The sequence below is a fragment of the Nicotiana attenuata genome, unplaced genomic scaffold (genome assembly GCF_001879085.1).
Source record: "Nicotiana attenuata strain UT unplaced genomic scaffold, NIATTr2, whole genome shotgun sequence".
Lineage (NCBI taxonomy): Eukaryota > Viridiplantae > Streptophyta > Magnoliopsida > Solanales > Solanaceae > Nicotiana > Nicotiana attenuata.
In genome coordinates, this window is record NW_017673439.1 from 94167 (window position 1) to 119546 (window position 25380).

The window sequence follows — 25380 nt, forward strand, 5'->3', positions numbered from 1 at the left end:
TAAGACCCCTATTTGATTCTTGGTCAATAATGCCACGTGGCCTAGTTAAAAATTGCCATGTCATTAAATGAAAGACCCACCAATTTAGCTATTAGTCGCGGGGGTATTTTTGTTTATAGAATTAATGTTGTATGCTATTTTGAACGGATAGATGGGCGGAGGGTATTTATAAACCATTTAGCAGATGATAAGGGTAGTTTTGGCCCTTTTCCGTTAGCAATAATACTCATGTTTTGGTCACTTAGACATTTCATCAGATACTTTATGGGCGTAAAGCCTCATAACCCTCATTAATGATGTTTCTCCACTCAACAACCCATTCTCTTGCTCCTAGATAAATTCTAAAATCTCAAATTTCTTACAATCAATATCATTCTTCATCAATAATAAGATAAACAACACCCTTAACCAATAATCAATAATGAACAACCCAAATCCATAACCGTTCATGCTTTTCTATCATACCGTTAACTCATATCTCATGAACTAGAGTCTATAATTATTAATTCAATACTATAATCAAGTAGAGGGTGAAGATATTACCTTTTTGACGTTCAATCCTTTTGAATTCGAGTTCTAGGGTTCCGTCTCTCAAAATTGATGTCTCAAATGATTTGAAAGGTTTACCCATGTTAATAAAATTTTGGAGAACTGAAATTTACTTAGCATAACAATTAGAACTTACCGTGGATGGTGGAGGGACCTTTGAGGAGTTAGGTTCTTGAGAGATTCTCTTTCTAGAGCAAGTTTTTGTGTTTTGGGGTGTGGGGGACGAAGTAGGGCTTTTAAAATGACCCGACGGGTGCGCTCCCGTGCAACTGAAGGCCCAAACGTGCACCAGGTCAGTAGCACTACCACAAGTGCCTGGCCGCGCACGGGACCATCTAGGCGCGCACCTGGGCGCACATACTATGTATTATCCACTAAGACACGCATAACTTTTTGCACAGAGATACGTTCGAGTTCCATAATATATCGTTGGAAAGATATTTCAAAGGGCTACAACTATTATGTTTTAAGTTATCCCAAATTCGCAACAGAGTTTCACGAAATCCTGATATAAGACAGTCATTTCATAAACTTAGTCGATTTTATCAAATCTTATGTATCACACTCTCCGCCTTGATTCTAAAACAACTATTTTCACCCATATTCATCTCGGTGGGACTACACATGTCTAAAATATCACATTAATATTCATTTAACATGTCCACACCTAGTCTAAATTTACAGAGTGTTACATACAAACATGACGCGTTTGTGTTAGTGTTAAATAGCGTGGATTGGCCCGTTTTTAGACTGCTAATTGAAAAATAGTTAGTGTTTGCAAAGTAACCGAATCACTATTTAATGCGGAGATAAAATCTAGACAAAAATACCCTTAGTTGAAACACGAAAATTCATCATAATATGCTAGATTATGAAACCCCCTACGTATAAAACTCCAGCATATGTTGGAACTTCAGCATATTATGCTGGAATTTCATATGTAAAAAATTTGAACTCTAGCATATTACGCTAAAAATATCGGATTTTAACTAAGGGTAATTTTGTCAAAATTTTATTTTCGCATGAAAACATCGCTAATTTTGATTAATTTTAAATCTATGGATAATTTTTAATTAGTAATTGCAAATGAGGCTAATCCCGGTAACAAAGTTTTGAGAAAATAGCCCCTCGCAAGATTTTAAAGCACGCTCGCTAGAATTTCAACAAGTTATAGTGATTGTCAGGATTTATGACAAAATCTTGATGATCACTAGAATTTTCAGCTACGTTGTTAAAGAATTTTAGTGATCAACAGAATTTTGCCACAAATCCTGACAGATTGTCAGTTTTTTTAGTATTATGGCTATATTTCTGGTGCTTCAAAATTTTGACGATTGTCAAAATCGCTTCCTAAAATTCTGATCTATGTGCTTCAAAATTGTAGCTGATGGCTTATTCCCCAAGACTTTTACACCAATTGATATGCAGAAGAAGACCCAATTTAATACTCCCTCCGGTCCAAAATAAGTGATTTTTTGGATGTTTTCACACAGATTAAGAAATTCACCTTTTATCATAATTAGCAATGGAATTGACCATATTAACCTTTACTATCTCACATAAACACTCCTAACACATATTCCAATACTATTTACTCCAAGGACAATGTAGGAAAAAAAAATTAATTCACTCTTGAAATCTGGAAAAATCACTTATTTTGGACTACAAGAAAAAGACCAAAAAATCACTTATTTTGGACCGAAGGGAGTACAATTTAATAGAATAATCGAGCAGAGACTTAATATGCCAGAGATAACTTTTTGGTTAGGACGGAATTATATGCATTTTCTTCGTAAATAAAACCAAATATAATTAACATTGAGCGGAAATTACGAGAGAGAATGAAACAATTTCTATATATATACCCCTCAAGAAAATTTCCATGCCTAAAGTAATCAATAACATCAAATATTTTCCAAGAAAATACTAAGTGTAGCTACAAAATGTTTCATTCTTGATGCAGAGGAACAATCTCTCATAAGCCAAAGCCATCTTCTTTGCAGTGAACATAGAAATTGCATATTCCCTGCAAGCATTTCCTCTTCGTGCTAATTTCTCTCTTCCTTCTTCGACCACTTTTTCAAGTGCTTCTACCAAAGACTCCACATTTGGAGAAAACATAAACCCAAATTCATCATCCACAATAATTGTGCCCTTTATACTAGGAAACCTTGAAGCCATAACTGGTTTCCCACTCATCATTGCCTCCATTAATGTAAGATCAAGCCCTTGTGGTCTAAGTGTAGGGTTCACAAAAATATCTATTGAGTTATAGAATCCTCTTAACTCAGATGGGTTCATTGAACCTAAGGTTATAACTTGAGGCCCCAAATCTTTGTACCTTTGTAACCAAGGTCCGGACCCTGCTACTATTAAATAAACATTAGGGTATTTTTGTTTGAGTTGTGAAAATGCTTCAAAAAGTAAAGGGTGCCCTTTATCCTTTACCAATCGTCCAGCTACACCTAGTACTATGCTTGCATTTTGGGGCACACCTATTTTGGACCCAAAGTCATGGCCTAGTCTTGAATCTTCACAAAATTCTTCTTCATCCACTCCATTAACAATCACATGGACTCTTCTTCTAGGAATTTGATAGACATCTCTAAGCATTTCTCCACAACTATCACTTATGGCAACATGGTGTGCATAGTTTTGAAAAAATCGAATTTCATTCAACACCTTTGGAATCATGCCCTGTAGGCTTTGATTAAAAGCAGGTGTCATAGGCTCAATTGGATTTCTTGCTAAATCTTGGAAGATGCTTGAATGTACGCTCTCTAGAGCTATTCCATGCCAGGATACCACGAGATTCGAAAGGCCAAGAGCTACGTGATTAGGCAATGCCACGCTTTCCGAGTGAATTACATCAAATTTTTCTCTTTCATTTTCCTCTTCATATTGTTCCCAAGCCTTATTGTAACGCCATTTCCCTGGTTTTCCCTCGTGCCAATGAATAGTTGGTGAAAGAAATGGACTTAGGGCAGAGTCATCCATAATTGGTGGTGATGTGAAGACATGCACCTTGTGGCCACGATGCGCCATAGCCATGTGCAACGTATGGGCATGACGTTCCATGCCACCTGGGGTGGCACTCGTAGGCCATTTCCTAGAAAAGACCGCGATTTTTAGAGTTTCTAATGGGGGATTTTTATCAATAAACTTCAAACGATTCCATGAAAATTCAGCATCACGTAGATCACCGGACCAAGACTCAATATTCGAAGAAGAGGTGGTGCAAATAGAGTTAGTAGGGGTATGGAGGAGGCGAAGGATAGGGATGGTGAAAAGAACAATGAAAAATAAGGTGGTGCAAAGTCTGGAATTAAGAGAAAGAAGGGGTTTTTTAGGCTTGTTGAAGGCCATTGTGTTTGAGGTTTGAGAAACTAAGAGGGTATGGAATTATAGCTATGAGTTTGTGTAATGAAGCTAAGGCTGCAGGATTTTTCAAAGTTGAAATACTAAGGAAAGTGGTGGTGGGAAAGTTTGGCAAAAATCCACGCACTTAAGCAAGTGCACTTGGACTGTTGGATTGGCATCCAGTCTTTTAGTGCGTTCCTCACGCTTCTTCTGAAAAATTAAAAAGTTGGACATTATAGTGAATGAAGTTTCATGTGAAAGGCACTAAAAGATGGTTCTGACTTCTGAATGAATATAATTTTAGGTATAAAGCAGCCTATACGGACTGTATTGGCGATATTACAAAAGAATAAGATAAAATTAAAATATAATTACTCCATCCGACTCTTGCCATCTATCACTTTACCGAAAAAAAAATTAATCGAAACTTTTTGTCATCTTAAAAAATAAAGAAGACAATAATATATTTTTTTTAATAATTCCATCCTTACTACTTGAAACTGTTGGTAAAAACTTGCTCATCTCTATATATATATAGATAACAGAGGGTCAAAGAGTGTTGACTTGGCACCTCTCATCAACTAGAAAATGTATTTATCTAATTTCTCAATTTTTTAGATTTTTTCTCTCATTTTAATACAATACTTAATTATTAAATTTAAAAAATTAAGGTTTAATTACAGCTTAAGCACCATGTCAAACAATTAAAGCTTTAACTGCATCTCTTTAATACATAAGGAAACAGATGATGCACCGTTTCACAAATCTCCAAAAACAACCGTCTTATACCAATCCTTATTCCTTATCTTTATTTGTTTCTTTTCTTAAAATTTCTCTTATGTTTCCTTCTACTACGTGGGGCATGGATGTGTTCATCCTAATTAATTACACTTTTTCCTTATTTCAGGTCTATAATGTTGCGGAATATCGTGGGTTAACTAGCACACAATCACACACAAAGCAAATAGAGAAGAAAAAATCAACACAAGGATTTAACGAGGTTCAGCTAAGCCTAATCCTCGGGGCAAAAGCAGAGAGAGTTTTCCACTATGAATGAGAAGAAAAGCACAATACCATCTATAGAATCCCCAACTACAACCCCTATATATAGATCCCAAAAGGTACCAAACATATATGAGAAAAGTTTCCCAATTTGACAAGGACTATAGGTTTTCCTTTCCCAAATCTATTAGGACAATGGGTTTTCCTAAACGGGACTATGGGTTTCCTAAAAATACAAGGAATAAATTCAAGCCACAAATAACAAATCTTCCCCTTGGCTTGACTTCTCTTCATCAACAGGAACAACGTCTCTCTACCTTGCCCTCAGCCCCCGCAAGGTCTCTATCCATTGCCGCACACATCAACCAAGTCTAGGCAACGCCTAAACTTGTTAAGAGACTCAATCTCTTTAGCCATAACACTAATCCGTCGATTTGGTTCTGTACTCTGAATAGCTTCTGAGTAGCTATAACACTCAAATGCATCAAGTTTCTGCAACTGCCAAAGCAAATCCCACAGGATTCGTATATCCAAGAAGATTCCCATCAACTACGTTTGCAAACCTTTGCGGTCGGTTGATCACTCTCTTCTCTCTGCCTGTTGCAATGCTATATGGTTGTTGTTGCGCATATGCATCAACATTATCATCTTGATCAATATTTTGCACCTCCTCCACTTCCTCTACTTTAGAACTACTGGGCTGAGCTAGTGGAGATTCAATTTCTAGCTCTATGCGGTCACTGACACCACGATCTGTTTCTGCTATTGCCTTCTCCCTCTGATGTCCAGTGAGGCAGATTCATTGAATGTTACATCCCTACTGATAATTAGCCCTGGAGTCTTTTGATCTGTGCACCACAACCTATAACCTTTCACTCCAGTTGCATAACCTAGAAATATGCACTTCTTTGCCCTCGGATCAAGTTTTCCATCCCTTACATGAGCATAAGCAGGACAACCAGATATACTTAAATTTTAATAATCAACAGGCGAACCGGACCATACCTCAAAAGGAGTTTTGAACTCAATAGTTGTGGATGGAGATCTATTGACCAAGTAACAAGCTGTATCGATTGCTTCAGCCCAAAAAACTTAGCTAACACATGAGTGTGAAATCATGCTTCGTGCCCTATCACAAAGTGTTCTATTCATACGTTCTTGGAAGGCCCCGAAAATTTTAGCTAAGTAAATTAGGATTTCGTGGTGCTATGTAGGCCAATTATAATGTTTTATGTGCTATTATCATGATGGGAATCAATTGAATTTGGTAAGAAGTGGATAAGTCATATAATAAGTAATGTGGGGTCTAATGGGAGGCCTAAGTCTAAGTCACGTTAGAAAATTTCTTAATGGGCTAAAATTCCAAATGAGTTTGCACAAGTACACAATTTGAACGAGTATATATAAATATGTATAAGGTTTTATATGATGAACAACCTATCATATGAAAGTTCTTCGAGTCTACTTTCCAACGCTTCAAACCGTTCGTTATTTGGATATTCCTACACAAAGTTATGATCAAATTACCAAAGGCTGGAAAAATACGATCCTGTGTCAGTTCTGCGATTGCAAAACCACTATACGGTCCGCATAATTGATCTGCGATCGCAAATCTGGTCGTAAACTGGACCGGTGTAGACCGGTTTTGGGCACCGGGTTTTGCGACGCGTCTGCGGCCAGCATACTATTCTGCGGTCCATTATACGAGCGCAGACCCGAATTCGGAGGGTTAATCTTCCTATTTTCATGACCCGACCCCATTTTAATATATAGGCTTTGGGGTTTCATTTGGGACGATATTCTAATGATTTTAGATAGAGTTAAGAGAATTTTATAGAGAGAAGGAGGGAGCCTAACATTCTAACCATTCCATCTTCCATCAATCTTCAAAAGGAAACCAATCACAAGATCTTCATCTAAGAGGTAAGGTTCTATACACTAGACTTTATTTTCGAGTTTTGGGTATAAGATGGAATTATTGAGGTATGATTCTTGGGTGCAATGGTATTATGTATACATGCATTTACAAATTGGGTTTGTGGGAAGATTGTTGAACATAAATAAGTAAAGATTGGGTTGGGGAATGAAGGAAATCTTGTAAAAGAGCTTTGAAATCAAGATGCACAACTAGTATTTGATAAAATGCTCAAATGAGCTGAAACCATGAATACCTTCCTAATTTGTGTTCAATTTTGCTATGTCTCAAAGTAGAGTGGGATTGCTAGAATTTCCGGAACGTTGTAGTAACTTAAGGAAAGCTTAAACAAGGTATGTATGGATAAAACCCCCTCTTCTTAGAAATTGAGCTCCCATGGTGTCCATGTAAAATTGTAAGTCCGGAATTTGATTGACGTAGTATTTGTTATTTTAAAGGGATTAGTGTTGCAAGAATATATGTGAAAAGTGTGTCCCAAATATGTTCAATATGCTATTCTTGATAAATTGGTGATATGTGAAGAATGTGGACTATATGCTAAATTGCCTAGATTTCAAGTGAAGTTTAAATCGTGATTATTATGCCAAATCATGTGAATCTCTCTCTATGCTTACAACTTGAATTGCTCTTGTATGTGCCCATTATCTTAAATTGTAAGTTTGATGTTGAAAGTGAAAGTGATGTGGAATGTGAGTTGTGAAATGTGGCCTAGCGCCAAGTATGATATGATAATTGTGGCCCTAAGTGCCTATGAATTGATATATGTGAAATAAAGATTGAAATGAGATGATTGATGAGAAAGGAACAACGCCTTGGTAAGGCGGCTTAGCCGATCGGGCCATGATCAGACGCCATGCTACACATATGGTGGTAATTTGTTGATAGTGAACCCGGGAAGTGACAATGGAATAGTGATTGAGGTATATGTCTCAAATGAGGCAGCTTAGCGGATCGGGCCGTGATCTGACTCCGCGCAATAAAGCGGTGGTATTGTGAATGATGATGAACAGTATTAAATGCCCCAAACTAAAGCTATGGAAATTATGTGAAAGCTATGTGATTCCTTTTATTTGATGATGTAGTGATTGTGTAAAGCTTTTGTTGAATCCTTATGATTTCTTTGTTCTTGTATGGTTGTTCTTTCTAATGAGATGGTGTTTAGTTATACATACTAGTGCTATTCGACGGCACTAACGTCCCTTTTACCGGGGGCGCTACATCTTTAAATGGATGTAGGTGTTTCCATAGCAGGCAGTGTTGGTCGCAGCTAGTGATGCATCTTCCTTTCAGCGGACTTGGTGAGCCCCACTTTATTTCGGGGTCCTGTATCATTGTTTATCATCTACTTTGTATTTTGAGGTATAGCCGGAACCTTGTTGCCGGCATTTCCATATTACTCTTCAATTGTATTTAGAGGCTCCGTAGACAGATTGTGGGTGGTGTTGGGTATTAAAAATTTGAACTAGATATGTTGTTATTCGGCAGAATGTTACCTTCGTATCTATTAATTGTAATAGTTTGGTTAGTATGGTTGACTTGTTAATGAAAGACAAAGATAAAAATTGTTCATGTAATGCTCATGAAGTAGGATTTATGAAGTTCATCTCCTTGTTATGCATAATTTAATTTTGGGTAGAATGAAACCTAATAGGCTTGCTCAGTCGGGCTTGCTCGGTTGAGCGCCGGTCGCGCCCCTCGGTTTTGGGGTGTGACAGTTCTGCAATACCATTTTGTTGTGGTGTTCCGACACAAGTACGGTGTCTCACTATGCCCTCCCTGCTGCAGAAATTATCGAACTCAGAATTGCAAAATTCCATCCCATTGTCAGTTTGAAGACGCTTAACTTTTCTTTCCGTTTGCCTCTCAACCATCATCTTCCAATTAACAAATGTCGAAAATGCCTCATCTTTTGTTTTCAGAAAATACACCCACACCATCCTTGAGTAATCATCAATCAAAGTCATAAAATACCTGGCACCACTCAGAGGGAACTCTGTTTGGACCCCACAAGTCAGAGTGTATATAATCTAACTTGTCTCTTGTCTTGTGCTCAGCCTTCTTGATGAACTTTACCCTTGTCTGTTTACCAAACACACAATGTTGACAAAAATTCAAAACTTGATTTTTGTACCCATTCAGCAAATTCTGCTTACTCAACAAAGACAATCCATTATCATTCATATGGCCAAGTCACAAGTGGCACAACTGAGACTGATTCAGATCATTTTTCCCAGAAGCTACAGCAGCTTCCCATTCAACTACACTGGCCTGAAGATGATACAATTTAGAATGTAGTTTACCCTTCATGAGTACCATGGAGCCTTTACACACTTTAAGTATTCCATTCTCGGAGTGAAATTTATACCCTTGATCATCCAAAGTCGAAAGAGAAATCAAATTTCTCTTTATCCGAGGAACATGCCAACACTCAATATTTTTTATAATTCCGTCGAACATTCTCAATTTGATGTTACCAACCCACTATACTGGTAATGGATTATCATCTCCTATATAGACAGTCCCACTCATTTTTTTGTAAGTTACAAACCAATTCTTGTGTGGACACATGTGAAAAGTAGCACCAGAATCAAGAACCCAAGAATTTTGCCCATGACTAGAACTCACAGCACAAACTTCCCCTACATAGTCGCTATCATCAGAATTATTGCCAGTGTCAACAATATTTGCCGAGTTATCTATTTTCTGCTTCCCTCTTTTCTCCTTCAACTTAGGACAATCTCTCTTGTAGTGACCTTGCTCCCCGCACTCATAACAATGTTGCTTCCTTGCTCTAAACTTTGATCTTGTGGTTGACTTTTTACTGTTAAAGTCCTTTTGTTGTGTTCTTCCTCTAATAACAAGACCCTCACCCTCAATTCTGCTGTCTGGAAAGCTCTTTTTCAACTCTTTAGATTTTAGTGCATTACTAACATCTTCTAGTGAAATGATGTCTTTCCCATATAGCAGTGTATCGGCAAAAGTATCATAAGACCGTGGTAAAGAACATAACACAATCAAGGCCTGATCCTCACTCTCAATTTTGATATCCACATTCTTCAGGTCCATTATAATTGAATTAAACTCATTAAGGTGAGTTTTAATAGGTGTACCTTCGTTCATACGGAGATTGTATAACCTCTTTTTCAGGTAGAGGCGGTTTGTCAGCGATTTCTTAGAATGCAGATCTTCCAGCTTCTTCCATGCCGTTGCTGCAAAAGTTTCTTCAGCAATTTCCCGAAGAACGCTATTTGTAACGCTCATGAAGATCGCATTCAAAGCCCTCTCCTTCAGGTCTTCCTTCTTTGTCTCTTTCATATCTTCAGGAAAATCCTCATCAATTGCTTTCCATAATCCTTGTAACATCAGGGACGATTTCATCCTAATCTTCCATAGACTAAAACTAGAACCTCCGTCAAATTTCTCTACTTCGTACTTTGTTGAAGATGATGAAGACATATTAACCCTAAATTATGTGTAGAAACCCGAACCTTGCTCTGATACCAATTGTTGCGGAATATCGTGGGTTAACTAGCACACAATCACACACAAAGCAAATAGAGAAGAAAAAATCAACACAAGGATTTAACGAGGTTCGGCTAAGCCTAATCCTCCGGGCAAAAGCAGAGAGAGTTTTCCACTATGAATGAGAAGAAAAGCACAATACCATCTATAGAATCCCCAACTACAACCCCTATATATAAATCCCAAAAGGTCCCAAACATATATGAGAAAGGTTTCCCAATTTGACAAGGACTATAGGTTTTCCTTTCCCAAATCTATTAGGACAATGTGTTTTCCTAAACCTATAGGGACTATGGATTTGCTAAAAATACAAGGAATTAATTCAAGCCACAAATAACATATAAAGACTACAGAAGATCAAATATACCCTACATATTCATCCATATTGTTGTGTTATAATTTAGTTTCTTTCCCTATAAAATCTCTCTCTTTTCCTCATTTTTCTTCTACTATTAGGTTCATCAACGTGTGTTATATCCTATTAGTTATATATAAACATTATATGATGCGGAAATGTGTGAAACATCTTGGAGAGTGTTTTTGGGCATTCTTATTAACAAAAGATTAACAATGATGCACGCTCTCTCCACTTATTGGTAGGAGCACACAAAGGATTACATCTGTGAGCCGTAGGTAGGAGTGGGTAGGAGCGATTGGGGATTTCAATAACTCTATCTATTTACTTTACTTTCTTTTGTTTTTTGGTTTGGTTCTATATTTTACAAGCTTTAGTGTTAAAATTGTTCAAGTGTATTTCCTAATTTATTGTTGAATCTGTGAACTATTAGCATTTCTTTTCAAAAATAATTGACTAACTGATGACTATCTATTTGATTTTAGGCATTTTGGAGTGATGAGATTTTGAAAAAAATATGCGGATTTGTTTGTCTTCTTTTTCCTTATAATCTACCTTAGTGTTTTAGTTTATTGAAGAGCTTCGCTTATCGTATAAATATTATCCGGTAATGTATTTAAAAGGCTACAAAAATTAATCGGAATATGACGGCGAATTTTTGTTGACGTGTAATTCTACTACTTGTTAGGACCGACAAAATCAGGTGTCCTGCGGAAACTAGTAAAGCAAACCTTGAACGACGATAAATCATACAACAAAGGAGAAATATACCAAAAGAGACACTAACGTGGTTCGGTCAACTTACCTACGTTCACGGAAGAGAAGAGCAATCCACTATAATAAAAAGAGAGTACAAAATATCGAGAGAACAACCTCACGAAGAGGCAAACACAAGTGACACACTAACACTTGTCCCGTAAAGTTCTCCCCCTAAAAAAAAACTCTCAATCGCCCTATGACTACATTGTGGATCCTACACGAAAAGAGACTAGCCAAATATGAAAGAATTATATTTTCCTTCTAGGAAAAGAAAAAAATCGATTATGGTAAATATATTGTCCTTTCCTTCATGAGATAGGAAAACCAAATATGGTAAAAAAATTGTAGCAAACACCTAACACTACTAAGAATTAACAAATAGATTAGCAGAACATTCATAATTTGTAAGCATGCATGAAGTATATGTAATTTTATCTCTCAATCTTTATGTTTTTTCTTGAACAATATTATCTTTGTTTTGATGGGGAGATTTAGTGCTTGAAAAAATTTAAGCTTTAATATCCTCACTTGTAAATTATGGTGAAATAGATATGTAAATATTAAAAAATGAGTTAAATGACAGTCATTTACAAGTTTAGATCTCCTGCTTATATATACTCACCATTAATTTGAATTGGATTTGGTTTTAGGAGAACTTCGTATCAATGAAGTTCTTGAGAACGCGAATTCGAAGTCCGTCACTTCGTGAAGTTGAAGGTTTTATAGTTTTAATAGAGAAAAATAGAATAAACTAATGCTAGATTATTATAAAAGATAAATCAACATTGAAAAGGCATTTACATTTGAGAAGGCAATTCATATTTTGCTTTGTCAGATCTTGTGTACTTTATATTTATATCTTAAATATATAGTATACATATATTCACACACATATTCACGCCACTAGATGTTTCACTTTTTAGACGGAAATTTCTATTAGATGAATATGCTTCCATCTTATCCCAATTTCCTTCCACATTTTAGGTGTTATGGTCCTTTCATTTAATTTATGTGTGAAGTATTCTTAATATTTGAGGTTTTACAAGAATTTATTTCTTTGTTTATGCGCTAGAAAAGATTATTTCGTATGTTCAATAAGGTTCTTTATGACTGCGCGAAGCGCGGGCAAATTTTCTAGTTTGAAAATAAATAACGGTATTCAATCAAATACTCCTTATGATTAATAATTAATACTATACTATATAAGATGATTTTCTTAATGAGTTTGAAGAAAGATAGAAAGTGTGAAAGGGGTAGTTTACTAGCTGAAGAATGAGGTTATTTCGTAAAATCAAAGTTTTAGTTTGTTCTTTACCTTTTGGCATTTTTCCACGATTACGTTGAATACTACTATTAGTATTTACGTAAGTCTTGTAAAATGACCAGAGTCGCGATGCTGTTGCCACATGTAAGGTCTAAATTCGTTTTCGTAAACATCTTCACAAGTAACCTATACTTAAACTTCCAATCTGTACTCAGCGACCACCATTTAATTTTTCTGTTCTTATAGAAGGAGATTATAAAGTTCTCTAAATAGATATAGGGAAAACTGTCTGAAGAAGAATTTGATTTGTTATGTTTAATCATGATGTAAGTAGACTATTATATTCGGTGTAACATGCCTAAAAATATATATGTAGCATGAAAATAAGTTTTAAAAATCCGTACAATATTGGTCTGATTCAATAGATATGTACAGTTAAATAAAAATTCAGTTACTAACATTGAAGGTCACTTCCGGACATTTTGATCCCCATTTCCTCTCATCCTACCCTGGTTTTGGTTCAGGAAAGAGTCAACGTAGAATCGGACTCCCATAAAACTCAAATCCTAATTCTGCTAACACCAATAATGTTATTCATATATATAGTTCCGGACTTTGAAGAGTTATTTGCGTCAATAACTTGCCAAAGGCACAAATGCACAGAAGGATATTGTTTTGCTTTACAGAAAGCTAGAGAGAAAGAGAGATGTATAATTAAGTTTTAATTTATTTATGAAAGTCAACCTGTTGGATTATGGGTTGTGGGTCGCTCCATGTGGGCTGACCCGACCCAGTTAGGAGAGATAAGTAAGAAAGGTTAAGAGAAGTTACCACTAAATCACAAACTCCCACTAAAATAAACGTGCAAAAGGGAGTGGTGAGTTATCTTCCTTAACCGCTCTTACTCTGCATATTTATGTTAAAGAGAAATACAGAACTTTCAAGTGTAGGAATGTTCTCTCTGACTAATACTTTTAACACGATAAACACATACAAATTAAGGTATTTAATTGGTGAAAGATTAACTTTGTTTCCTAGTGATTTAAAGGTTGATTTGGGGCAATTCTTTTGGTGGTTAGTTCAACGGTTTCCGCTGCGTCAATAAGGTATACAACTCGTTGTTCTCGCCCCTAGTTTATATCTAACAATGATATCAAAGCAATGTATGGTGTATTCTGGTTTGAATACACAGTTGAATGAAGTAATTTGTTATCACTATCTATGAAGGAAAAGTCTTTTTTTTTTTTTTTGAGTTTCGGCGAAAGAAATGATAGTAGGTCCTTAGCCCTACCCAATTTAATCTTTTCACTTTAACCACAATTAATAATTAATTATTTCTTCCCACGTGTCAAAGAAAATTGATTGTTATGGTCTTGTTGTTAGATTCTAGAAAGAAGATGAAATTGTGACCTTCTAAACATACAGTTCTTTTAAAAAGTGGTATAAGGGATTTGGTAAAAAAAATAAAAATGGATCAAACGTTAGGGAAAGACCATGAAAAGATTTCCTAAAACTGAAAAGACTAAGTTCTGTTTCACATAAGGTAGCTGATGAACCAAAACGGATAGAATCTATTTGCCTATTTTAAAATTATGATTTGATATCTACTATTTAATATACTTTTTATATATAAATTTATGTTTTACGTCAAAAATATTGGATTCAAACGAATCCGGTAACGCAAATTTTGAAAGTAAAAATATTAAACAAGTAAACTACTGATATAGTTAAAAATGGCCACTTATTCACAATTATCCTTCGCAATTTTCATGTTTTGTGGAAGGGGCCAGTTCCGCTTGCTCTAGCTTGATGGAGTTTGGAGGGTAAGAAAGTAAAAAGCAAATACAAGTATAAAAATAAACAAATAATAATAAGTCTATTTGGAGAAGAATGTATCAAGAAATTGGAAAAGAAAGTACAAATGGAGAAGGTTAAGTAAAAGCAATTAAACAATTAAAGTTAAAAGAAAGGAAAATGAATAAAACTTTAGCTGAAAATGAAAATTTGAATGTGTAAAGTTTCGACCCTAGGCACACCAAGAGATGATTTATGCGCTCTGTTCTCCGGTATCAAACCACAACACTCACTCGCCATTCTGCCCCTGGGTGCTGATTTCACAAACTTAACATAATTATAACATTTGTCTATACAAAATACTACGTGAAAAGCGATTGGGTGCTGGAGCACCCATAGAGCTTCACGTGGATCCGCCCCTGGATTGGCGAAAGATAATAAGTGAGATGGAGTATGTCACGATCCAAAACTCATAATATGTCGAGATGGCACCTAACGCCGCTGTTAGGCAAGCCCACAAGTGAGACTACAGTTTAATTACCTCTTTTAATATTTAAAACAAAAGTTTACTTTTTAAAAGAACGAAACAAGTAAGATCTCATGCAACCGTACATATTATTTTCTCAACAAAATACAGCGTGATAAATACAGCCACTATAGTGACAGTAATGATAAGTACAACAGTACGTAAATGCAAAAAAAAAAACCAAAACCCGATGCCACAAGTGCTTGAGCAATCTAGAGAATATACAAAACTAATACACTACTGTAAGGTAATAGATAGAAATAATAAACAAGGCAGAGGGAGACTCCAGTGCTGCAGATCGTAGCAAGGCAAGCAGCTCACCACTAAGTCTCCATAGGAATGCGGCTACGTTCCCGTGTGATCACTAGTAGTACATGTCTCAGTACCTGCACATTCAGTGCAGAAGTATAGCGTGAGTATGGAAAACAACGCGCTCCTAGTAAGTATCTAGTCTAACCTCGAAGAAGTAGTGACGAGGGATCAACTTGACGCTTACTAGAGGTCAAACGGGAATAAAAATACATAAAGTAGACATGGTGAGTGTACAACAACTAGCAACAAAGCAAGTAAAAGTAATTACAGTAATTCCACACATGAGTCTATATCAAATCACTGAACATGTCATAACCGGCCTTGAAGGCGCTAACTCAACTGTCACCAAACCAATTCCAATTTCAATTCTTAAGCACGAAGCTGCCGAGGCGAACGGCTCGATTCCATAGGAATAGTGGTAATTAGTACTGCGGAGGCGAACGACCCGATCCGATAATAGTAGTGTTACCATGCTGCCGAGGCGAACGGTCCTATCCCATAAGAGTATTTATTTCACTACCGAGGCGAACGACCATATCCCATAAGAGTAGAGAAAATTACCTCACTCGCAGAAGCACATGCCAGACAAGAAGACACTGATCTATAATTTATCAAATATTTCCCATTTTTTTCAAAGTAAGAGGCTAAGTCGGTATCTTTGTTAATCCTCAATCCCACTCATAATCAAGAAAATTAATACACAAAATAGGTATCACTAACACAATTAAAGGCATACTGTGAATCTAAGTCTACCCGGACATATCATGAATATAGCTATGTACGGATTCTCGTCACCTCGTGCGTACGTAGCTCCCCACAACAAGTAGCACATAACAATTAATACGCCTAAGGGGATATGTTCCCTGTTACAAGATTAGGCAAGTGACTTACCTCGCTTTCAAGTCTACTAACCCGCTCTTTAACCTCACTAGAATTCCCCAAAACGAAGCCGAGCAATCCGAAGATAATCAAAATTCGTATAAACTAATCAATAAGTGCTCAAAAGTTCCAAATTTAGCTATTAAACTAATTTCTCAAACCAAATCCGGGAAGTCCATAAAATCACCCTCCGGGCCCACATGCCCGGATTTCGAAAATTTTTGAAGATAAATGTTACCGATGACTTCACGAACTCAAATATATAATTTATTCTCAATTTAATCAATCTCGTGGTCAAATATCATTTTTATCAAAACCTAGATTTTTTAACAAACTCCTAAAATTTCAATATTTTACCCGTTAAAATCTACCCACAATCTATGTATTTAACTTACATTATGTAAAAATTACTCACCTTATAATGCTTGATGAAAACTCCCCTCCAAGAAGCTCCAAATTCGGACCACACAAAAGAGAAATCAGAAAAGTAGCCTAAGTCCTTTCTTTAAATCAAAACACTGCCCAACTGACCTTTCTTTGCAATCGCGGAAGAAGCCTCGCGAGCACGAATACATAGCTGGATCAGGACGTGAATACCTTCTTCGCGAACACGAGACACAGTCTCGCAATCGCGAAGGCTTGCCCAGCTTGAGCTTCGCGAACGCGGTCAGCCCTTCGCGAACGCAAAGAGCAAAGGTGGCTGACCCACCCCAGGCCTTTTATTCTACGCGAACACGAGCCCGTATACACGAACGCGAAGGCTACCAGTCCCAGACCTTCGTGAACGCGGCCCCATGAGCGCGAACGTGAAGGGGAAAATGGCCATTCCCCCAATTACTTCTCCGCGAACGCGACTCCACCTACGTGTTCGCGTAGAAGGAAACCATAACCAACAATATCAGATTTTCAAACTTAACTCCAAGCGATCTGAAATTTACCCGAGCCACCCGGGACCCCGACCAATCGTACCAATATTGAGGGCCTCTGTGACGACCCGACCAGTCATTTTGCTTTCTAGATCCCTGTTCCCCTAATTAAGACTCCCTGTAGGTGCCTTGCTATATTATGGCTTGCGGGGATGGTTGACTTGAGTTTGGAAGGGTTCGGGTTCAAATTGAAACACTTGGTTCCTTAATAGTGGCCTAATATGGCCAAGTTTGAATTGAGTCAACGTTTTTAGTAAACGATCTTGGAACTGGGAGTTGATGGTTCCAATAGGTTCGTATGATATTTTTGGACTTGGGCGTATGTTTGGATGAGTTTCGGATAATCCCGGAACGTTTCAGCGCTTAATGTTGAAAGTTGACGCATTGAAGGTTTTTAAGTTCTTTAAATTTGGTTTGGAGTAGACTTTGGTGTTATCGGGGTCTGTTTGGGATTCTGAGCTCGGGAATAGTTCCGTATGGTGATTTATGACTTGTACGCAAATTTGGTTTCTTTTCGAGTAGTCTAAGTGTAAGTTGAAATTAGTTGATATTTCTTCCATGACTTGAAAATTTATAATTACTTGATGACTCTTATTTGGTGAAATTAGTATGTGATAATTGGAGATTCTAATTTACATCTAGTGAAATAACCACTTATTTATTGTTCCTTATTGCGTTATTATTGATGCATTCCATGCCTATTTATAATTTCTGCACTTTATTTATTGACCCTTAGTAAGTGTCGATGTCGAGCCCTCGTCACTACTTTTTCGAGGTTAGACTAGATACTTACTGGGTCCATGTTATTTATGTACTCATGCTACACTTCTGCACTAATCGTGCAGGATCTGAGGCAGGTACATCTGGCGGCCAAACAGACGCGTACCCCACTACTCGGAGAATTAATGGTGAGCTTCTCTCTATGCCCGTTCTACAGCGCCCGGGGTATCTTCTTGTTGTATTTATTTTTCTGTCTATCTTACTCCAAACAATAGTATAGGAGGTTTTGTATATTCTACTAGTTTGCTACATTTTTATGGTTTTGATTATTAAATTCACCACTTCACTCTTTTGTTTATTTCATGCTTTACATTATTACCGTCACCTATTAATCGTTCTCTTAATAAATAAAATTAATGACTTTAAAAATATTAAAATAAACAGTTATGTGGATACTTCACCGTTGGTTTGCCTAGCGGTGATGTTGAGTACCATCACGGCCTATAGTGGCAATTGGGTCGTGACAACCTCGATCTGATATGATGGAAACAGGCACACCATGCAACCGAACAATCTCCTGAATGTAAATCTGGGCCAACCTCTCTAATGACTAAGTAGTCACCACCGGAATAAAGTGTGCCGACTTGGTCAGTCGGTCAACAATGACCCAAACATCATCAAACTTCCTCAACGTCCGCGGTAAACCAACTACGAAGTCTATAGTGATGTGCTCCCACCTCCACTTCGGTATAACCATCTTCTGGAGTAGGCCACCTGGCCTCTTGTGCTCGTACTTAACCAACTGGCAATTTAGACATCTCGTTACATACTAAATTATGTTCTTCTTCATCTGCCGCCACCAATAATGCTGTCTCAGGTAGCGATACATCTTCGTAGCACCTGGATGAATGGAATACCAAGAACTATTTGCCTCTTTTAGAATCTTCTCCCTCAATCCATCAACATTAGGAACACATAGGCGACCCCTGGAGTCATAGAACACCATCCTCACCGATAGTAACCTCCTTGGCACCACCCTGTAGTACCGTCTCTCTGAGAACTAACAAGTGCGGATCATCATACAGACGACCCTTGATCCGCTCAAGTAATGAAGATTGAGCCACAACATATGCAAGAACTTAACTGGACTCTGAAATATCCAACCTCAAAAGTCTGTTAGCTAAGGACTGAATGTCCAAAGCCAATGTCCTCTTCTATGCTGAAATGAATGCCAAACTACCCATACTCTCGGCCTTCCTGCTCAAGGCGTCTGCAACCACATTCGCCTTGCCTAGATGGTAATATCATAGTCCTTCCATAACTCAATCCACCTGCACTGCCTCAAATTAAGGTCCCTCTACTTAAACAAATGCTGCAAGCTGCAATGATCGGTGTAAACCTCACATGACACCCTATAAAGATAATGCCTCCAGATTTTGAGAGCAGAAACTATCATGGCCAACTCCAAGTCATGACCGGGGTAATTCTTCTCGTGAGGCTTCAGCTGGCGTGAAGCATATGAAATAACTCACCCTTCCTGCATCAATACACAATCCAAGCCAATGCGCAAAGCATCGCAATACACGGTATACATCCATGAACCGGAGGGCAACACTAACACCGGTGCTTTAGTTAAAGCGGACTTGAGCTTTTGAAAGCTCACCTCGCAATGAGTAGACCATCTGAACGGAGCACCCATCTGGTTCAATCTAGTCAAAGGTGCTGCAATAGACAAGAAGCCTTCCATGAACCGACAATAATAACCTGCTAACCCTAAGAAACTCCTAATCTCGGTCGCTATGGTAGGACGAGGCCAACTCTGGACTGGCTCGATCTTCCTAGGATCCACCTTAGTACCCTCACCTGATACAACATGCCCCAAGAAAGCCACGAAATCCAACCAGAACTCACACTTGGAGAACTTGGCGTATAGCTTCTGTTCCCGCAAGGTCTAAAGCACTAACCTCAAATGTTGGTCGTGCTCCTCCATACTATGCGAGTAGAGAAATATGTCATCAATGAAGACAATGACAAATGAGTCAAGATACGGCCTGAACACCCGATTCATCAAATCCATAAACGCCGTCAGGGCATTAGTCAAGCCAAAGGACATCACTAACAACTCATAGTGCCAATACCTGATCTGGAAAGCCATCTTTGGTACATTCGAAGAACAAATCTTCAGCTGGTGATATTTGGATCTCAAGTCGATCTTAGAGAACACCTTGGCACCCTGCAACTGGTCAGACAAGTCATCAATCTGCGACAACGGGTACTTATTCTTGATGGTGACTTTGTTCAACTGGCGGTAATCAATGCACATCCGCATACTCCTATCCTTCTTATTCACAAACAACATGGTGCGCCCCAAGGCGACACACTGGGTCTAATTAACCCCTTTTCAAGCAACTCCTGAAGCTGCTCCTTTAACACTCTCGCCTCCTTAGGATCCATACGATAAGGCTATGTAGAAATAGGCTGGGTGCCTAGCACCAAATCATTGCCAAAATCGATATCCCGATCCAGCAGCATACTTGGTAGATCAGCAGGAAGTACATCGGAAAACTCTCGTACCACCAGTAGTGAATCTAACGCGGGAGTCTCTGTAGTAGTATCCTGAACAAAGGCCAAATAGGCCACACAACCCTTCTCGACCATATGCCGAGCCTTTAAGAAAGAAATAATCCGCCTGGAAGTACCAACAGACGAACCCCTTCACCCTAATTTGGGCAACTCAAGCATCGCCAAGGTAACAGTCTTGGCATAGGAATCAAGAATGGCATGGTATGGGACAACCAGGCTATGCCCAAAATAACCTCAAAATCACCCATATCAAGCAATAGAAGATCCGCTCTGGTATCATAACCAAAGAAGGTCACCATACAGGACCGGTAAACCTGATCCACAACAACAGAATCACCTATTAGCATGGACACATATACGAAAACGCCTAAGGACTGGCGATATACATCCAGATAAGGAGCAAATAGAGAGGAAACATAGGAATAAGTAAACCCTATGGCAGACAGAAATAGTACATGTGATCACTACATCAGAGTCGACTACCTCTGGCCTAGCGGAGAAAGCATAGAATTTAGCCGAGTGCCACCTGACTGGCCTCCGCCTCTAGGGTAACCCCTACCCACCTTCTCTCTGCCTTCGGACGGTGTAGCAGGCGTTGTGGTAGCTGGTGCGGTAATCATGGGCCGATGGTCATGCTGCTCGGCCTTACCCCGAAGTCTAGGACAAAACCGCTTCACATGGCCAAGATCCCCGCACTCGAAATAAACCTCGGAGCAGTGGACTGTTGACCTGAAGTCTAACCCTGATGGCATGAATACCCATTGGAGGAATCCTGAATAGCTGGCAGACGGTAAGTACTATCTGGAATGGCGCTGAAGTAGGGTCGTGCTGGAGCACTCCAAGTAGGCAATGGTGCTGACTGCATGGGCCTGCTAGACTGACCCCTCGTGAAATAACCTCTTCCTCCCCAGGTGGGGTGCCACTGAATCCTCCAAACTAGCGGGGCCGCTTGTCCCTCGGCACAAACTCTCCGCTACGGTTGCAAATATGCTCGATCCTCCAAGCTATATCCCTAACCTGATCAAAGGGAGTCCCCATCTCTACTTCACGTGCCATAGAAACCTGAATCTCAGGGTGCAGACCTGCCATGAACCTCCGCACCCCTCTCTGCGTCTGTGGGGAGTATAATAGTTGCACGACGAGACAAGTCAATGAATCTCGCCTCATAGTCGGTCATACACATATGACCTTAACGGAGTCGCTCAAACTGACCTCGAAGCTCCTCTCCCCCGAAGGTGGCATGTACTTCTCCAAGAACAGATGTGTAAACTGATCCCAAGTTAAGGGAGGTGAACCTGCTAGCCTACTAAAGATGTAAGTCTGCCACCATCCGCGGGCCTTGACCTCAAGCTGAAAGGTGGTGAAGTCCACCCCGTTGAACTCCAATATCCCCATGTTTCGTAGCCTATCCTTGCACCGGCCAATGAAATCCTGGGGCTCCTCTGACCGCTCACCCGAAAAGTTAGGGGAGCGAAGTCTAGTCCATCTGTCTAGTCGCTTCTGCTGATCAACGGTCGCGACTATTATAGACTCTAGCACAACCCCTACAACTGGATGGGGACCGCCCGCAGGTAGTGCACCTGGGATCTGATGAACGGAAGCAGCATGCCCTGGAGCCTGAGCGGTAGAGGTCTGTGCTCCCCCTTCCACCTGAGATGTGGTTGGGTCCACTGGAAATAAACCAACCTGCATGATAGAGTCGATGAATCGCAACATACGGCTCATAACCTCCTGAAATCCCGGTGCAGTCATAAAATTTGCTAGGGCTGGCTCAGTTGCAGGCGTCTCATTCTGCTCCTCAATAACAGGATCCTCTACTGGAGGTAAAACGGGAGCAACTCTAGGATGCCCTCGTCCTCTGATAGGAGTTGGAGCCCTTCCTCGGCTTCTGCCTCGGCCTCTAACAACGGGGGGAGCAGCTCCTCTACCGCCTGATACATCTGCTGCGCATGTTCTCACCATCTGTGAGAGATCAGTATTACTTAGCACAATATAACCTGCACGATAGGAGATGAAGAAAGAGACCTAACACCCTATAGCTTCTCGAAGATAAGTACAGACGTCTCTGCACCGATCCGCAAGACTCTACTAGGCCTGTTCATAACTCGAGAGACCTATGTGAACCTAAAACTATGATACCAAACTGTCACGACCCAAAACCCATAATAGATTGTGATGGAACATAACGCCGCCGCTAAGCAAGCCCACAAGTGAAACTACAGTTTAATTACCCCTTGTTAACATTTAAAACAAAATTTCCTTCTGAAAAGAACGAAAGAAGTAAGATCTCATGCAACCGTACATACTCTTTTCTCAACAAAATACCAGCGTGATAAATACATCCACTATAGTAACACTAATGATAACTACAACAGTACATAAATGCTAAAAAGTCCTCAAAACCCAGTGCCACAGGTGCATGAAAAATCTAGAGAATATATAAAACTAGAACACTAATGTCTGAAAGGTAATAGACAGAAATAATAAACGAGGTGGGAGACTCCGGTGCTGCAGATCGTAGCAAGGCAAACAGCTCACCACCAAGTCTCTGTGGGAATACGGCTATGCGCTCATGCGACCACTGGCAGTGCATGTCTCAGTACCTGCACATTCAGTGCAAAAGTGTAGAGTGAGTACGGAAAACAACACGTACCTAGTAAGTATCTAGTCTAACCTCGAAAAAGTAGTGATGAGGGATCGACTTGACACTTACTAAAGGTCAAAGAGGGATAGAAATACATAAAGTAGACATGGTGAGTGCACAACAAGTAGCAATGAAGCAAGTAAAAGTAATTATAGTAATTTCACACATAAGTCAATATCAAATCACTAAACATGTCATAACCGGCCTTGAAGGCGCTAACTCAACTGTTACCAAACCAATTTTAGTCTCAATTATTAAGCATGAAGTTGCCCAGGCGAACGACCCGATCCCGTAGGAATAGTGGTACTCAGTATAGCTGAGGCGAACAACCTGATCTCATAAGAATAGTGTTACCATACTGCCGAGGCGAACCATCCGATCCCATAAAAGTAGTGTTACCATGCTGTCGAGGCACACGACCCGATTCCATAGGAGTAATTTATTTAACTGCCGGAGCAAACGACCTGATCCCATAAGAGTAGAGAAATTTACCTCGCTCGCGGAAGCACATGCGACACGAGAAGACACGGATCTATAATTTATCAGATATTTCCCATTTTTTCAAAAGTAAGAGACTAAGTCGGTATGCTTATTAAAATCTTGAATCCCAGTCATAATTAAAATAATTAATACACAAGATAGGTATAAATAACACAACTAAAGGCATGTGAATCTAAGTCTGCCCGGACATATCATGAATATAGCTACGTACGGACTCTCGTCACCGCGTGTGTACGTAGCTCTCCACAACAAGTAGCACAGAACAATTAATACGCCTAAGGGGATAAGTTCCTTGTTGCAAGATTAGGCAAGGGATTTACCTCGCTTTCAAGGCTACTAACCGGCTCTTTAACCTCACTAGAATTCCCCAAACGAAGCTGAGCAATTCGAAGCTAATCAATAAGTGCTCAAAAGTTCATAATTTAGCTATTAACTAATTCCCAAACCAAATTCGGGAAGTCCATAAAATCACCTCCGGGCCCACATGCACGAATTCTGAAATTTTTTGAAGATAAATGTTACCCATGTCTTCACAAACTCAAATATATAATTTATTCCCAATTCCATAATCAATTTCGTGGTCAAATCTCATTTTTATCAAAATCTAGATTTTTCAACAAACTCCTAAAATTTTCACATTTTACCCGTTAAAACCTACCCACATTCTATGTATTTAACTTAGATTAGGTAAAAATTACTCACCTTACAATGCTTGATTAAAACCTATCACGACCTGGAACTCCCACCATCGGGACCATGATGGCGCCTAACATTTTCAGTTGCTAGGCAAGCCAATGTTAGAACAATCTACTCCTTTTTAACAGTTAAAATAGATATTAAAGAAGAACTGAGATAACTGAATAAATTTAAAGTAACAGTGTGGAAGTTGAACTAGCCAAATATCTATTACAATTTCCCTGAACTTGGTGTCACGAGTGCACGAACTACTAGAGTAATACACATAAGGGTCTGAAGTAAATAACAAGTTGTTCATATGAAAGTTCACAGCTAAATAAACATAGGATGGGGACTCCAGGGGCTGCGAGCGCTGAACAGTCGTACCTCAAGTCTCCCCGAGTCTCCAATCCGATATCTCTAGTAGCCGCTGTCAGGACCGTCTCCAAAATCTGCACAGTGTGCAGAGTGCAGTATCAGTACAACCGACCCCATGTACTGGTAAGTGCCGAGCCTAACCTCGACGAATTAGTGACGAGGCTAATGCGGGTCACCTACGCTAAAACCTGTATGCAATCTATAATAATGACAGAATAATTGAAATACAGTACAAAATTCAACAGCCAACAGGAAATGATAACCACAGCCTCGAAATAAACGAGTGCCGTGCAAGATTACCAATATCTACCAGCTCAAATAAAAATACTGTAAAAACAACGCAGCTCAAGAAATAGAAACATATAGGTTATTGCGGCGCGAAACTCGATCCCACCAGACAACACATAATCCTCCCTTATTCCACCAACACAATAACAATAACAATAAATAATATATATATATATATATATATATATATATATATATATATATATATATATATTACGGCGCGCAGCCCGATCCCACCATATATCAATATCAATATCGTGATTCACCCTTGTTTCACCATATCAATCTACCCTTATTCCACCTGTTGCGGGGTGCAACCCGATCCCACCATATACACATATTCACCCTTATTCCACCATATCAATCCTCCCTTATTAGACCTGTTGCGGCATGCAGCCTGATCCCAC

General features: G+C 39.0%; 1 protein-coding gene across 1 annotated transcript; it reads right to left on the bottom strand.

Annotated features, from left to right (window-relative positions):
- Positions 1-2386: 2386 nt before the first annotated feature.
- Positions 2387-4045, bottom strand: LOC109216386 (alpha-monoglucosyldiacylglycerol synthase). The gene has a single exon (XM_019380536.1). The coding sequence runs from the start codon at positions 3913-3915 to the stop codon at positions 2476-2478; it is 1440 nt and encodes a 479-aa protein (XP_019236081.1). The 5' UTR covers positions 3916-4045; the 3' UTR covers positions 2387-2475.
- Positions 4046-25380: the final 21335 nt, after the last annotated feature.

What these genes read in the sequence shown, in the direction of transcription:
- LOC109216386 (XM_019380536.1), bottom strand. Translation starts at nt 3,915, where the DNA reads ATGGCCTTCAACAAGCCTAAAAAACCCCTTCTTTCTCTTAATTCCAGA.